The sequence below is a fragment of the Lepus europaeus genome, chromosome 14 (genome assembly GCF_033115175.1).
Source record: "Lepus europaeus isolate LE1 chromosome 14, mLepTim1.pri, whole genome shotgun sequence".
Classification (NCBI taxonomy): Eukaryota; Metazoa; Chordata; class Mammalia; order Lagomorpha; family Leporidae; genus Lepus; species Lepus europaeus.
Window position 1 is genome coordinate 18,423,246 of NC_084840.1, and position 16,062 is coordinate 18,439,307.

At 49.1% G+C, this 16,062-nt stretch overlaps 1 protein-coding gene across 6 annotated transcripts in view; it reads right to left on the bottom strand.

Annotated features, from left to right (window-relative positions):
• The window catches only part of KLHL12 (kelch like family member 12), a 32,264-nt gene extending 18,891 nt beyond the window's left edge, over positions 1–13,373 (bottom strand). For 2 of the 6 annotated variants that reach the window (XM_062211617.1, XM_062211616.1), the window contains exons 1-4: positions 13,277–13,373; positions 11,196–11,434; positions 5,368–5,521; positions 4,127–4,344 (exon numbers count right to left, since the gene is read on the bottom strand). In XM_062211617.1, the coding sequence (XP_062067601.1) occupies positions 4,127–4,344; positions 5,368–5,521; positions 11,196–11,390 (567 nt within the window). In that variant the 5' untranslated portion in view covers positions 11,391–11,434; positions 13,277–13,373. Of the gene's footprint in view, positions 1–4,126; positions 4,345–5,367; positions 5,522–11,195; positions 11,435–11,545; positions 11,853–12,364; positions 12,963–13,020; positions 13,098–13,276 lie in introns of those variants that run through there. The other 4 variants (XM_062211612.1, XM_062211615.1, XM_062211614.1 and 1 more) reach the window with 4 other exon arrangements.
• Between the last annotated feature and the right edge of the window lie 2,689 nt (positions 13,374–16,062).

Here is a 16,062-nt window from a genome sequence, read left to right on the forward strand (position 1 = left end):
TAATTGGATTCTCCACACATGGAACTGTTCTAGGCTAAATGAACCAACAGTAGATACTGAGAATTGGCTTTTTTTAAAAAAAAATTATTTATTTGAAAGGAAGACTAACAGAGGGAGAGCAAGAGAGAGAGAGAGAGAGAGAGAGAGAGAGACTGATCAATCTTCTATCTGTTGGTTCACTCCCCAAATGCATGCAGTAACAAGGGCTAGGCCAGGCTGAACCAGGAGTCAGAAACTCTACCTGGGTCTCCCAGAGCGGTGGCAGGGGCCCAAGCATGTGGGCCATCATCTCTTGCCTCCCAGGAGGCATCAGCACGAGGCTGGACTGGAAGTGGAGGAGCTGAGTCTTGAACTGGCGCTCCCACATGGGATCAGGGCATCCTAAGCAGTGGCTTAATGCTCACCCCAGGATTAGTTATTCTATTATAATAAGCAATAAACTTCAAATCCATAGTGCTTACTCTGGTAATATTCTAGCAAATTACCAGTTTCCAAGTGTGAAGAACATTATTTTTGGTTATCCTGGCATGGCAGCACAAGGATGTAAAGTACCAGGGCTGGTATAGCACATAAAGCCACCGCCTGCCACACCGGCATCCCATTTGGGCACCAGTTTATGTCCTGGCTGCTCCACTTCTGATCCAGCTCCCTGTCTCCCTGTCTCCCTGCTAACAGACTGGGAAAGCAGCAAAAGATGGACCAAGTGCTTGGGCCCCTGCCACCCTCATGGGAGACCCCCGGGATGAAGCTCTTGGCTTTGACCTGATCCAATCTTGGCTGTTGCTGCCACCAGGGATTGAACCAGCAAAAGGGAAGATTTCTGTCTCTTCCTTTCTCTCTGTAGCTCTTTCAAATAAACAAATAAATCTAAGGGGGGGGGGGGGGGGGAAGAAGGATATCTTATCCTACACCGTGAGAGTGAGAACTAAGGTTTTGGCAAATTCCTCACTCTGCACCATTTTTTTAAAAAAAAGATTTATTTGGGCCAGCGCCGCGGCTCAATAGGCTAATCCTCCACCTTGCGGCGCCGGCACACCGGGTTCTAGTCCCGGTCGGGGCACCGATCCTGTCCCGGTTGCCCTTCTTCCAGGCCAGCTCTCTGCTGTGGCCAGGGAGTGCAGTGGAGGATGGCCCAAGTGCTTGGGCCCTGCACCCCATGCAAGTGCTTGGGCCCGCCAACTGCGGCGGCCATTGGAGGGTGAACCAACGGCAAAAAGGAAGACCTTTCTTTCTGTCTCTCTCTCTCACTGTCCACTCTGCCTGTCAAAAAAAAAAAAAAAGATTTATTTATTTATTTGAAAGTCAGAGTTACACAGAGAAGGAGAGGCAGAGAGAGAGAGAGAGAGACAGAGACAGAGACAGAGGTCTTCCATCCGCTGGTTCACTCCCCAAATGGCTGCAACAGTTGGAACTGGGCTGATCTGAATCCAGGAGCCAGGAACTTCTTCTGGTCTCCCACGGGGGTGCAGGGGTCCAAGCACTCGGGCCATCTTCTACTGCTTTCCCAGGCCACAGCAGAGGGCTGGATTGGAAGAGGAGCAGCAGAGAATCGCATATGGGATGCTGGCACTGCAGGCGGCGGCTTCATCCGCTACACCACAGTGCCGGCCCAACTCTGCAGCATCTGAAACAGTGGCTTCCCTAGGCTGCTGTGAAGCGCCGTGCGGGAAGATAAAATCATCCTCCTTTGTTTGGAAGTAATTTCACCATTGTGCCCCACTCAGTTTTCCCTCAGAAAAGTCACTAAGGAAAGGTGTAAAGATAAAGTTGACTAAAATTTGGTGAAAATATATTTAAGATCTGTTATTAAATTACATAAAAATCCTAGCTTTAACAAAATAAATCAGGGAGTAATCATTTGGTTTACAAAAATATATTACAGTATTTCTTTAAGTAGCAAATTCCTTCTATAGCCTTTAGAGTATTTTTAAAAAAGATTTGTTTATTTATTTCAAAAGTCAAGAGTTTGGGGGAAGAGGTCTTCCATCCACTGATTCACTCCGCAAATGGCTGCAAGGGCCAGGGCTAAGCCAGATGGAAACCAGGAGCCTGGAGCTTCATCTGGGTCTCCCATGTGGGTAGCAGAGGCCCAAGCATTTGAGTCACCTTCTGCTGCTTTTCTCAGGCCATTAGCAGGGAGCAGGATTGGAAGTGCGGCAGCCGAGACACAAACTGGCACCCACGTGGGATGTCTGCATTCCAAGTGGTGACTTTACCTGCTATGCCACAACCCCAGCCCCCAGCACTTAGAATATTAATCAAAGTTTAATTCTGTTTTAAAAAGATTTACATATTTGAAAGGTAGTAGCCTGCTTAGGGACAAAGAGAGAGAGAGTGAGAGAGAGAGAAAGAAAAGAAGAACAAAATCTTCCATCTACTTGTTCACTCCCAAAATTCCAAAAAAAGCCAGAGCTAAGCAAGGCCGAAGCCAGGAGCTAGGAACTCCATTTAGGTCTCCCCAAATGGGTGGCAGGGGTTTGGGCCACCCTTCACCGCTTCCCAGGAATATTAGCCGGAAGCTTGATCAGAAGCGGAGTAGGGGCCGGCGCTGTGGCACAGGTTAAGCTTCTGCCTGTGGTGCTAGCATCCCATAGGGTGCCAGTTCAAATCCCAGCTGTTCCTCTTCTGATCCAGCTCTCTGCTATTGTCTGGGAAAGCAGGAGAAAACAGCCCAAGTACTTGGGCCCCCGCACCTGCGTGGGAGACCTGGATGAAGCTCCTGGCTTCGGCAGCCCTGGCCATCATGACAATTTGAGGAGTGAAGCAGCGGATGGAAGATATCTCACTCTCCATGTCTCCCTCTCTGTAACTCTGCCTTTCAAATAAACACAGTAAAATCTTTTTAAAAAAGGAAAAACATGATATTTAAAAATTATTTTCACTTTTTATTTGAAAGGCAGAGAGGAGAGAGAGAAATAGACACAGAGAGACATCTGCTGGTTCACCATCTAAACCACAGCCTGCACCGTCAGGAGTTAGGAACTCAATCCAGGTCTCTGTTGTGGGTGACAAAGACCCAGATCCTGGAGCTGTCACTGCTGCCTCCCAGGGTGTGCGTTAGCAACAGGCTGGAATCAGAAGCAGAGCCGGGACTCAAAACCAAGGCGCTTGAATACAGGAGGTAGGCTCCGTAAATTTTAATCTCTGTGCCAAATGCCAGTTCCAAAAATCACACCTCTTATTATTATCAGAGAGGGGCAAAAATGATTTCTTAGTCTTCCGAAGAATCAAATTTCTCCTACCTGGGTAAAACAAACTCAACAGGTAGACTTGACCCTAGATGTTTTCTAGAAATTACTAACTGAAGAATTGTGCCACTGGAGATGAATCCTATGAGTTCAAAGACATTTAACAGCACCATGTGTGGACTTCTAACTCTAGTTCTTCGCCTCACTGCAGACCTCTATGCAATAAAAAACTGTGCCAAGCTGCTGGTATTGCGGTTTGGCGTGAGAACTGCTCAGACTCCTCCTGCTGGGTTAAGACACTGAAGGCCTGCCCGGCACAGGCGGCACCTATCCCCTCTGCCAGGCAAGCGCTATTCTTCTGACACCCGGTTGACCTGTCCCCTCCTCCTGTCCCACCATCCCCACAACGCAGTCAGGAGCTGGTTCCAGCTTATGCACATCCTCACTTTGCTCCACACCCGAGCAAAGGTTTACTCTCCTTCACGTGACCTCCTTACCTGGCATGGACTCACTACTCTCCTTTGTTCGCCTAGCTGCTCCTATTACTGCGCTGTGCATTCCCTGGAACCAGGACTCCATATCCTGGCACAGTGATCGCTACCCAGCAGGATGCTCAATAAACGTCTCTAAAGGAGTGAAGGGTAACAGAGAAGGGGCCAACAGACACCCCTCCACTTGTGGTTCCCGTTTACTCTGCATTCTGCCTGACAGAGAGTCTCACCACTGGCATCATACATTTAATGGAGGAAAGTGATGGGCTCTCTATCAACATGCAAAGAACTTTGATATATATAATTGTGGGGAGTTAAATAAACCCTTGGCCAATACGCATGCCTACTTATGAAGCTCTGCTACAGAAACACGGCAACTTCACTCTGCTGTGGGAGTTTCCTAACGGCCCAGTTTTGAAGGCGGCAAACACCACACCAAACCTGTACCTGAATTTCATCGCACTTGATGAGCTTTTCCACCTCTCCCTGACTTAGAAGGATGAACTCTTCATGCTGCACCACTTCAGGAAAGTGCTTCTGGCTAAAGACCTCAGCTGCTTGCATCAGGTCAACGCAATTGTGCGTTTCAGCAAAATCCCGGATACCCAGGCAGTTAGAAGGGTCCAGCTGACTTTCCAAGAACTCACAGCAGGCTTGCTTCACACCTAGGACAAACAGGTGGGGAACACTTCAGTACACTTGGCCAGTATATCTTCTAGGATCTCGGTATCTTTTCTATCAGAGGAACCCTGGCTCAACATCTAAGAAACAGGTAAAAAAATTTTATGCACACAAATTCCAGTCTCACTCTGTATTATGTGCTCTGTGGCTTCAAGCAAGAACCTCACACTTGTCTCCACCTCATCTTTAAAATCAGGATAGCAGGGACACTGGCACAACAAAACAAAAACCCTTCTAACACTGTTGGGAACCAAGCTTTAAAAGCAAGTACTAACTCAGCACAATGCACCTGTTTTCTGCTTAACATCAAAACTTACTAAAGGCCTCTCAGAACAATCTTGTACTTCTCTAACGGCAAAGTTCTGAGTATAAACTGAATTTTGTAACTGTGCACTAATGCAAAAGTTTCACACTCCCAAAATCATGCATTCAAACTGAAAATGTTTAAATTATGTGTCTATCAAGACTGAATATAATGAAAGCAACTGGAAATTAAAAAAGGCCGACTGGGAGCTGGAAGGCAGCCCATTCCTGTGAAAACCTACTTTCACTTTTGAGTGCTGATTTAGCTTTTATTTTCTAATAGATATTTTACATGGTTCAAAAACTTAAAGCAACAAAAGGGTTGACTATGAAAAGCCCTCCCCCACTCCAGCCTCCCTAGAAGAGGAACAGTATCCATGCAGGCCACACAGTATCAGTTTCTTTAATTTCCTTACAGGGAGGAGTACCAGGTACACAAACATAAGGAAATGCATATACCATGCTCTCCTCCAGGTCGTTAGGAGCAGAACAGGTGGAACTGTTCTCCTCAAACAAGTGCTCATATCTGGAGAGCTCCCTTTACATGGCTATTGACACCTGATATTCTGCCGCCCACACAAAAGCCAAGGGCAGAAAAGGCAAATGTCCCAAGTCTGTCTCCATCAATCTCACAATGAGTCTGCAGCGCTCATTCAAACACTTCCGGGGACACGCGGCGCGGCAGCCACCCGGGACGTGCGTACCTTTCAGCTGCAGCAGGCAGGCTGCGGGCAGCAACTCCTGCACGTTCTCCACCGTCACGTGCACTGTCTCTGTGTACACGAAGTCCAGCAGGATCTCCATGGTGGACGCAGTCAAACCCTGGATGTCAACATAAGGCTTCCCCTTCTCTGAAAGCTACAAATTCCGAGTAAGAACGATGCTCAGAATCGCACAAGGCACACGCAGCATCTCCAATGCGAGAGCTTAAAGGCTGATGGCAGTATGAACTGAACACACATTCAAAAATAAAACACTACATGTCACTGGATTTGTATAAAGCAGCAGGACATGTATTTGTAGCTTTTTGAATGGGGTGGGCAATTACCTGCACCCCAGATATACACAGTAGGTGGCACCTTCCTGGAATATCAAATTTATTAATGAATAACTGAAAACACTGACTTCATACTAAAACAAGGTTTATTGTCGAATAGAATGCAAAAGTTCCATGAACATACCACTAGTGCTCACGAACTTTTTTTAAAAAAAGATTTATTTATTTACTTATTTTAAAGAGTTACAGAGAGAGAGAGAGAGGACTTCTATCTGCTGGTTCACTCCCCAATTGGCCACAATGGCTGGAGCTGCGCTGATCCAAAGCCAGGAGCCAGGAGCTTCCTCTGGGTCTCCCACGCTGGTGCAGGGGTCTAAGGACTTGGGCCATCTTCCACTGCTTCCCCAGGCCATAGCAGAGAGCTGGATCGGAAGTGGAGCAGCTGGGACTTGAACTGGCACCCATATGGGATGCCAGCACTGCAGGCTGCAGTTTTACCTGCTATGCCACAGCACTGGGCCCTGCTAATGAACTTTTAAGACACAATAGTGGAGTAGGTGCTGTGATGTGGCGGGTAAAGCCGCCACCTGCAGTGCTGACATCCCATATGGGCGCTGATTCAAGTCCCAGCTGCTCCATGTCCGATCCAGCTCTCTGCTATGACCTGGAAAAGCAGTGGAAGATGGCCCATGTCTTTGGGCCTCTGCACCTACGTGGAGACCTGGAAGAAGCTCCTGGCTCCTGGCTTCGGATCAGTGAAGCTCCGCCATTGCAGCCAGTTGGGGAGTGGATTAGCAGATGGAAGACCTCTATCTCTGCCTCTCCCTCTCTCTCTGTGTAACTCTGACTTTCAAATAAATAAATAAATCTTAAACAAACAAACAAACAAACAAAAAAACACAATTTCATGCTTGCAGAGAACCCTGTGGGGCTATGGCTCCACGCCTCCCAGGATTTCCTGGCTGTGTCATCTGTCCTCAGACTACATTTGGTAATGTGGAACAGGGACACACAGATCACCCGGAGCCCTTCTGTAACACGAAATACAACTGCACTGTTCAACACTTCTTCAAAAGATGGAGCTTGTTCTGTCTTCAGGTTACTTAGTTACTGGTAGTGTATCTAGTCTAGAAGATCTTGAAATCATGAGAGCTGAAGGGGCCAGGTTCATAAAAACTGTTTAAGAATGGAAATCTCTGAGTTTACAGGATAGGATAGGAAACTTCAAAAACTGATTACCTATGATAATTTTGCTACATCTTAACCTTAATTTAGAAATTTATATTACAAAATTCCAGGGCACCCCATTACAAATTAAATTGCTTTGTTACCTTTGACTTCTCCATTAGCCCAGAGAATAACAAAGCATTTTCTACTGAAGCCAAGAACAAAACCAACCTCTAACATTACAAAACCTCACCAGGGGCTGGCACTGTGGCACAGCAAGTTAAAGCCTCTGCCAGCAGAGGCATCCCATATGGGCACCAGTTCGAGTCCCAGCTGTTCTACTTCTGATCCAGCTCTCTACTATGGCCTGGGAAAGCAGTAAAATATGGTCCAAGTCCTTGGGCCTCTGCATCCACGTGGGAGACCCGCAAGAAGCTCCTGGCTCCTGGCTTCAGATCAGCACAGCCCTGGCCACTGTGGCCAAACTGGAGAGTTAACCAGCAGATGGAAGACCTTTATCTCTCACTCTCTCTGCCTCTGCCTCTCTGTAACTCTGCCTTTCAAATAAATAAATAAATCTTTAAAAAAAAAACCTCACTGTACATTATTTTGGAAATGGGTTTTACTTTTTTAAAGGTTTTATTTATTTATTTGAGAGGTAGAGTTACAGACAGTGAGAGAGAGAGAGACAGAGAGAAAGGTTTTTCTTCCGTTGGTTTACTTCCCAAATGGCTGCAATGGCTGGAGCTGGGCCAATCTGAAGCCAGGAACCAGGAGCCTCCTCCTGGCCTCACACGTGGGTGCAAGGGCCCAAGCACTTGGGCAATCTCTTACTGCTTTCGCAGGCCACAGCAGAGAGCTGGATTGGAAGAGGAGCAGCTGGCACTAGAACCAGTGCCCATATGGGATGCTGGTGCCACAGGTGGAGGATTAACCTACTGCACCACAGTGCCAGCCTTGGTTTTAACATTTAACACAGTACAAATTGGCAAACAATTACTGTCTAAATATACTAAATATAGTCAATGCTAATGATACTAAAATATATAAATACATGTATTCCAGAAGTTTCTCATTCAATAAACCATATTCCCATGAGTCAGTTTAAATATTATTTTACCACACATGAATTTAGAGCAATTACATATTTCATATGTAGATACATATTTTAATGATTTATTTGTTTATTTGAAAGGCAGAGTGACACAGATCTTCCATCTACTGGTTCACTCCCTGAATGGCCACAACAGCCAGGTCTGGGCCAGGCCAAAGCTAGGAGCCTGGAACTCCATCCTGGTCTCCCACATGGGTGGCGGGGCCCACGTACTTGGACCACTGTCCAGTGCATTCCAAGGCCCATTAGCAAGAAGCTGGATTGGAAAAGGAGCAGCCAGGACTCACCATGGGATGCCAGCATCAGCAGCAGTGGCTGGACCCACTAGGCTGCAACACCAGCCCTTCACCTTTATATTTTGCTTCACAATTTTTCAGTGTACTTCTGAATTTACTAGGATTTTTTTTTTTTTTAAAAAGATGTATTATTTATTTTAAAGGCAGAACTACAGAGGGAGAACGCACAGCCCACAATCTTCCATCTACTGATTCACTCTCCAAATGGCCCTGAAGGCCAGGGCTGGGCCAGGCTGAAGCCAGGAGCCTGGAGCTTCTTCCAGGTCTCCCACATGGGTGCAGGGGCCCAAGGACCTGGGCCATCTTCCATTGCTTTCCCAGGACATAGCAGAGAGCTGGATTGGAAGAGGAGCAGCTGGGACTAGAACCGGTGCCCATAGGGATGTTGGCATCGTGGGTGGCAGCTTTACTTGTTACCCTACAACACTGGCCCCCATGATTTAATATTCACAGCAAACTGGTAAGGCTATCTGGTCTGATATGATATTATTTCCACTTATGACAGAAAGGATCTAAGGTCCAAAAAAGTTATGTGACTTGATCAGGGCCACTTAACTAAAAGCGACAGATAAAACTCAGGTATCCTGGCCTCAGTCTATGATCTTTTGACTGAACAACTGAGGAGACTGCAGGGCTGGAAGAGAACAAGGAAACCATCTAGTCCAACCACCGTATTTTACAGATCAACCCAGTGAAATCAGATGGTTGCCAGGGCTAATACATAATCGCTAAGAGAACTAAGTGGGCCTTGGGGCCGGCGCTGTGGCACAGTGGGTTAAACCCTGGCCTGAAGCACCAGCATTCCACATGGGCGCCGGTTCCAGTCCTTGCTGCTCCTCTTCCAGTCCAGCTCTCTGCTACAGCCTGGGATATCAGTAGAAGATGGGCCAAGTTCTTGGGCCCCTGCACCCGTATGGGAGACCCGGAAGAAGCTCCTGGTTCCTGGCTTCGGGTCAGCACAGCTCCGGCCATTGCAGCCATCTAGGGAGTGAATCAGCGGATGGAAGACCTCTCTCTCTCTGTCTCTACCTCTCTCTGTAATTCTGTCTTTCAAATAAATAAAATAAATCTTAAAAAAAAAAAAAAGGACTAAGTGGGCCTTGGGACTCTTTCCCTTAAACCAATTACTCTTAAAAGTAAAGACAAAATCATCTGGTATTTTTTTGCCGGATGTCAATTTTTAAAGAAAGAATGAGGAAAAAAAAAAAAAAAGAATTTGTACAGAACTCTATACTAACTTCTGAATGGGTTAAAAGAGTGCAGACAGGTTTTCTTCAAGCTGACACCAAACAGGATGCGCACCATGCAATTAGCAGTCAGCAGCCTGGGTCCATTCCATGGGCTGCAGCTGCTGGGTGACACTCCCCTCCCCGTGAAAGGCCCATGGCTTCTGACGCTGTCGGGCAGGTATCACTTAGAACCACATAGCATGGTGATCTATAATGCTGCATTACATGAGGTCATTTTAACATCAGCCTGGAGGAGCTGGAATGACCTGTTAGCTTTCTGCGTGTTTCCTACCAGCAGTGTGACTGAGTGCCGGCTCACAGCATCATAAACTGCGCTGGTTTTAAAATTAGATTATAGGGGATGGTGCCGTGGGGCCACAGGCTGAGCCACTGCCTGCCATGTCATCCTGTATCAGGTCCCGGGTGCTCTGCTCTGACCAGCTGCCTGCTAACGAGCCTCGGAAGGCAGCAGATGATGACCCAAGTACTTGTGTTCATGCCACCCACGTAGGAGGACCAGGGTGGAGTTTCTGGCTTTGGCCTGGCATTTGGGGAATGAACCAGTGGATGGTTCTCTTTCTCCTTCTCTCCCCCTCTCTCTCTCGCTCTACCTTTCATGTGGATGAAAATAAACATTTAAAAATAAATGAAAGTAGATTATAAACTTATATATCAGAAGCTGGGGAGGCATAGTAGTCAAAAATGTTTGGGGAGGGGCCCGAGCTGTGGCATAGTAAGTTAGGCCTCTGCCTGCAATGCCAGCATCCCATATGGATGCTGGTTCGGAATCTCAGCTGCTCCACTTCCAATCCAGCTCCCTCTTAGTCATCTGGGAAGGCAGTAGAAGATAGCCCAAGTGCTGGGGTCCCTGTATCCACATGGGAGACCTGGAAGAAGCTACTTGCTTCAGATCAGCCCAGCTCCAGCAGTTGTGGCCAAGTTTGGGGAGTGAAACAGCAGATGGAAAACCTCTCTCTGTCTCTCCCTCTCTCTCTCTGTAACTTTGCCTCTCAAATAATCTTTAAAAAAAAAAATTTAAAGCTTAGAAAAATGTGAAGGCAAATTTTAGAAACAAATAAATAAGAACCAATAGTTGGGGCCAGTGCTGTGGTGCAGCAGGTAGAGCTGCCGCCTGCAGTGCTGACTTCCTATCCAGGCACCAGTTCGAGACCCGGCTGCTCCACTTTCGATCCAGCTCTCTGCTATGGCCTGGGAAAGCAGTGGAAGATGGCCCAAGTCCTTGGGCCCCTGCACCCACATGGGAGACCTGGGGGAAGCTATCGACTTCGGATCGGTGCAGCTCCAGCCATTGTGGCCATCTGGGGAGTGAACCAGCAGAGGGAAGACCTCTCTCTTTGTCTCTGCCTTTCCTTCTCTCTCTGTGTAACTCTGACTTTCAAAAAAATAAATAAGTCAATCTTTAAAAACAAACTAACACAAAGCCAATAACTGAAAGCCGTCTTATTACCCACTAAGCTGTCCTAAGCACTTCATACATAATTTTGTCTTCACCATAGCCATGTGTGATGCACTGGGCAGCACTATTACCTCTAACACAGAGATGAGAAAATGAAGGCACAGCCACGTGGTGGATCTTACTGTGAATAAGCCTGCCTGCTTACACAGCGTCTTATAAGAATGCACTACCGTATGAAGCTTGGGTTGTTTCCCTCGGTGAAGCGAGGCGAGGAGCTTACAGGTGTGGGCTGCACGGGTGCGGCCCGCTTACCTCGCTGGTGAACATGGCGCAGAAGTAGTCGCTGCAGGCAGCCAGCACGATCCGGTGGGCAGGGAAGTCTTTCTGCTCCACTCTCAGCGTCACATCGCAGAGGGTGCTGCTCTTCCTGAGGGCGTTCATCGAGTTGAGGATGGATTTAGCATGCGTGTTGGTCATTATGTCTTTGGGGGCCATCCTGCCTCCCATCAAGCAATATGGAGAAAGAACAGAGGGGGCCCTGGGTCCTGGAACTGCAAGAGAAGGCAACGAAGGCACACAGGCCATCAGCTTCCCAGACTGGGGCTGAGACCTCCGCAGGCACAGACGCCCACAGGGACAGTCCCTGCACCCTCTGGGCTCACCGCCATCTGGCCGCTAACTCTTCTAACTTGAGGAGCAGACCTGTTCCTCTCAAGTCCTCTGTCATGATTGTCCCTGCCACCTGCAATTTAATATAATCAGTGCTCAACTGTATTCTAAACAGAGAGGACCTATGTATCTTCATGGGATTGTCTCAAGTGATAAAAAAGGTAAAATCCCTTAAAGGTGTGACATCATGGCTATTTAATATTCATAAGAGAATAAGTATTCAGAGGGTAGGTTCTTGGTTCATATGGACCCTAACAGGTACACAATTAAAGTTTAACAATTAAATATAAGAAACACAGTGTATTCAACTTAGAACAAGAAAAGCTATTATTGGTGAAAATGAACTGGTTTCCAAAGAAATACAAGTATGCAAAGAATTATGTATGAGGATTTCCAAATATAACTACATTTCTTCTGAAAATGAAATTTCAAACCACAACCTGGGACCTGCTTTGAATAGCAGAGACCACGCAAGCCATCTGTGGTCTCCCCAGAGTCATCAAAACTCCTCAGTAGGAGTCTTCCTGTTCTACACGATTGGGAACGTCCATAAACGCTAACACATCAATATTTACAGCACTTCTACACTCAGAGAACTTGTTAGGATATAAACCTAAAATCCCTCCACTGCCAACTTCAACGCCTTCACTGCCGTGGCCTGTTACAAGTCAGCCCTCTGTCCCATGGCTCCCCACCCACACCGTCAACCAACTGCAGATAGAAATATTCGAGAAAAAAATTCATGGGTATTGTACATGCACACGGCTTCCCCCTTGACATTATTGCCTAAGTAGAGTATCAAAACCACTCACACAGCAGTTACAATGCATTAGGTAGGCTGTATGCGAATACAGCGTTCTACAGGAGACCTGAGTGCCTGCCTATCTGGCATCTGTGGCAGCTCCTGGCACCAGTGCGCTGCAGACTTCAGAGGACGGCTGTGCCCCAAAGTTCACTGGTGTGCATCAGCTCAATGATTGCCTACTTAACAGCAACTTAAGGAACAGGTGCTAGTTCACAGCCTCTTTTCTCCTTTGGCTTCAGGCACAATTTCTGGGAGTGAAATGGGGGGTGGTCATTAAGAGAGTACATCTTACTGGGAATCTAAAACTTTCCGAATGATCCAAGAAATTAAAAAAAAAAAAAAAAACAACAACTTCACAACCCACGGTCAGGATGTTTGAGTAGCAAAAACAAGACCCCAAACCCTCATCTACTTCTGTCCATGGTCAGCACATCACTGTACATGATCCACCCAGCGACGGTGCCACAGCCATGTAGCACACCCGGCGGTGATTCATCAAAGCGAGCGTCCTGCTCGAAGGTCTTCCTCCGCTCCACCGAGGGCCACCCTGGGATGCAGGGTCTGAAGGGACCTCGCGCGGGGACGCCGGCCCCACCGGGCAGCCTCGGCACGGCCTCACCCTTCCCTTTCGGAAGGGCCCCACTCTAGAACCTCCGATCACACCTGAACACGGGGGTTCCACCACGGGAGATTGGGGCTGGGCCGGGGTGTCCACTCCTGGTTAGGGTCAGTTCCCGAGAAGGAGGGAAGGTCCTCGCCGCGGGCCACGCCGGGCGCTGGGCTGGCACCGGAGGGGCGCGGGTCGCCGGGCGCCGCAGGCCAGAAGCCCCCGCCTCCTCGGAGGGAGCCCCAGCAATGGGGGAAGGGCCACCACCTGAGGAAGGCAGGGGCTGCCTGCCGCCACCTCCGGGCAACTCACCTCGGCTCCCGGGCCCACCGGCCGCGCCGAGCCCGGCCACGGTCCGTGGGGAAGGGGCGGGGAGCGGGGCGAGCCGGCGGCTCAGCAGGAGCCGGAGCGCCGCCGCCGCCCCCGCTCGGAGGCTCCGGAGCCGTCACGGTGGGCGTCCCGGCTCCGCTCCCCGCGGCCGCGCGACGTGATGACGTAATGCCAAGCGAGGCCCGCCCCCCTCCTCCCCTGGGTCGGCATCACGTGAGGCGTCGCCGTCACCTGACCCGCATGTGCCCGGGGCTGGCTTCGGCCGGCAGCAGGAGAGGGGCGCCCGGGGAGGGGGTTGCACAGGCTGAACCCCGGTTTCTTTCTGCCTGCAGCCCGCCAGGCAGGCCCCACGGGGAGCGTTCCCAGGGCTTCTAGGCGAAGGCGCCGCCTGCGGGGGCCGTGTTTTACCTGCCAGGGACTCGGGTACTGCCTGTCATCCAGGAAACCCACAGAGACTTCAGCTGTCTCAACACCCACGGTCCACAATGGCGGCCGCGCCGACTAGAGCTGTGGCGGGAACCCCGAGACCTCGGGCGTTCTCTGCGTCACAGTGGGGCTTGCGAGGGTCTGGGAGCAGCCCTGCCGGCCCTGTCTGCTGGCCTCGGGGGTGCAGGGAGGGGGCGGCTAGGCCTTCCGCTCCTTCTTGGACGCATTGTTAGGGGCCGGGGCTTCAGTGCCACCTAAGTCAGTGCCCACACTGCTTTCCTGGGCGCGGCCTCTGATGCCTAAGGCTGGCGATACCCCAGCACGGTGGGCGGCTGCTATTTTGCTTGGTGTCTCTCTTCCATAAGCAATCTTCCCACCCGGAGACTCCCTGGTTTACACATTGTGGGTGGAAGTGCAAGGCTGGGGCAAGTTCTGCGGGGAGTTTTGGAAGTCATCACAGGTACCCTTTGGCTGCGCAATTTGTCAACGTATCCGCCATGTATACTGTATGCGGCAGTGTTGTGTGTAGATTAAACACCCTCAACGTGCATTGGGAGGGCTGATTCAGTAAGGTGTGCATTCAACCCTGTACCGTGCTGTTGTGAGCAGCAGGTGTCGTCTTGCTACTATTTGTATCAAAACGTGAGAAGATATATTCAATTATATTCGATCGTATGTGTATAAAAGAAACAAAGTACAAAACAAAATGGTAACATTGGTTTTTTTGGGGGAAGGGTCTGGTTGGTCATGACACAGGGTGGAAAGGTTTCTCTTTTTGTGCCTTTTGAACTTTGCATGTGACTTAAAATATGTACAATTTAAATAAAAACAATTCCTTGTTTTCTCGATGCAAAATATCCCTTTAGTGAGACTACCCAATTTCTGGCAGATACCTTAGGAATTTTTCCAAATATGAGAGGGAACTTAATAAAAAGACACTGCGTTGCAAGGGTGGGGGATCTTTCTTCTGCCAAGGGCCATGTGGGTAATTTATAACATCATTCACAGGCCAAACAAAATCAACTTAAAAATTAGCCTGCTGTAGATTCAGTGAATTTTGAATCCCACCTCGGCAGGACCAGATCCAGTGATTTGGGGGCCCTTAAATGACTGAGCCCCACCCCTGCCAATATACCCACTGTTTAACCCGAGATTGAAAGAGGTGCAGCTAGCAAAAAGATCACCCCGGGGAGGGGGGGTTCTAACTCAGGCTGCCCTGTTCTTCCGGGGCACAGTCCCAGCACGTGTGCTCATGGGGACACGACGCTTCCACACAGTACCTCCAGCCATTCGGGTACTTGAGCCGACATCCTACAACCTATTCTGGAAGACCAGGTCTGAAACAGGTCAGTCCATCAGTTTGGTCCTGATCCTCGGTGTACATAGTTACCAAGGAATTTCAGGGAAGACAGGGAAGCTGCCCTGGAATTCTGGATCCAGGTGCACAGAGTGGACGTCGAATCGAGCAATCAGCCAGGCAAGACACGTGGCATTCTGCACTGCCAGGCTGTGGCAGCACAGGGATGCAACTGTCAGGGACCCCCCCACCCCAGGAGCAACCCAAGCAGAGCCCAGGCCACTGCTGAGCCTCACTGCCCAGCTTTGCTCCCTGGCTTCTTGGAGGCTGAGTCCTGCCTCGCTGGAGGCAGCTGGGCTTCATGGGCAGACTTCCGAGGGGAGATGGGACTGTCAGAGGACCAGAGTTCCCCCAAAAGGGCTCTGCTGAGGCCTCCTCGGATCGCAAGGCAGCCTAGGACGTTTTCCCCCTCCTGGGGCCTTCCCCTTCCTTCTTGGGGTCACACCTGCATCCAGCTTGCTTCATTGACAGGAAAACATTTGCCCCAATAAAATCCTTCACACTTAATTCCATTTGGCAAATGCTTTCTTGAGGACAGGACAAATACAAAGGGCATTCAGGAATTTCTTGGGGTCTTACCTGAGTTTAAAAAGTTCTATTTTTTTTCTAATTGCAAATTGATAGTCTATAGAGATAAGGCTCCTTCCTTTTTTTTTTTTTTTTAATATTTACTTGAAAGGCAGAGTTAGAGACAGAGCTCTTCCATCCGCTGGTTCACTCCCCAAATGGCTGCAACAGCCAGAGCTGGAGCTTCTTTGGGTGCGGGGGCCCAAACAATTGGGCCATCTTCTGCTGCTTTCTCAGGCGCATTAGCAGGGAGCTGGATCAGAAGTGGAGCAGCCAGGACTTGAACTGGCACCCATATGGGATGCTAGTGCTGCAGGCAGTGGCTTTTCATGCTTCGCAACAGGGCCAGCCCCCCCTAATTTTTGATTTACTGATACAAAAGGGACAGAATCAGATTCTTGGCCCTTTCTTTCTTAAT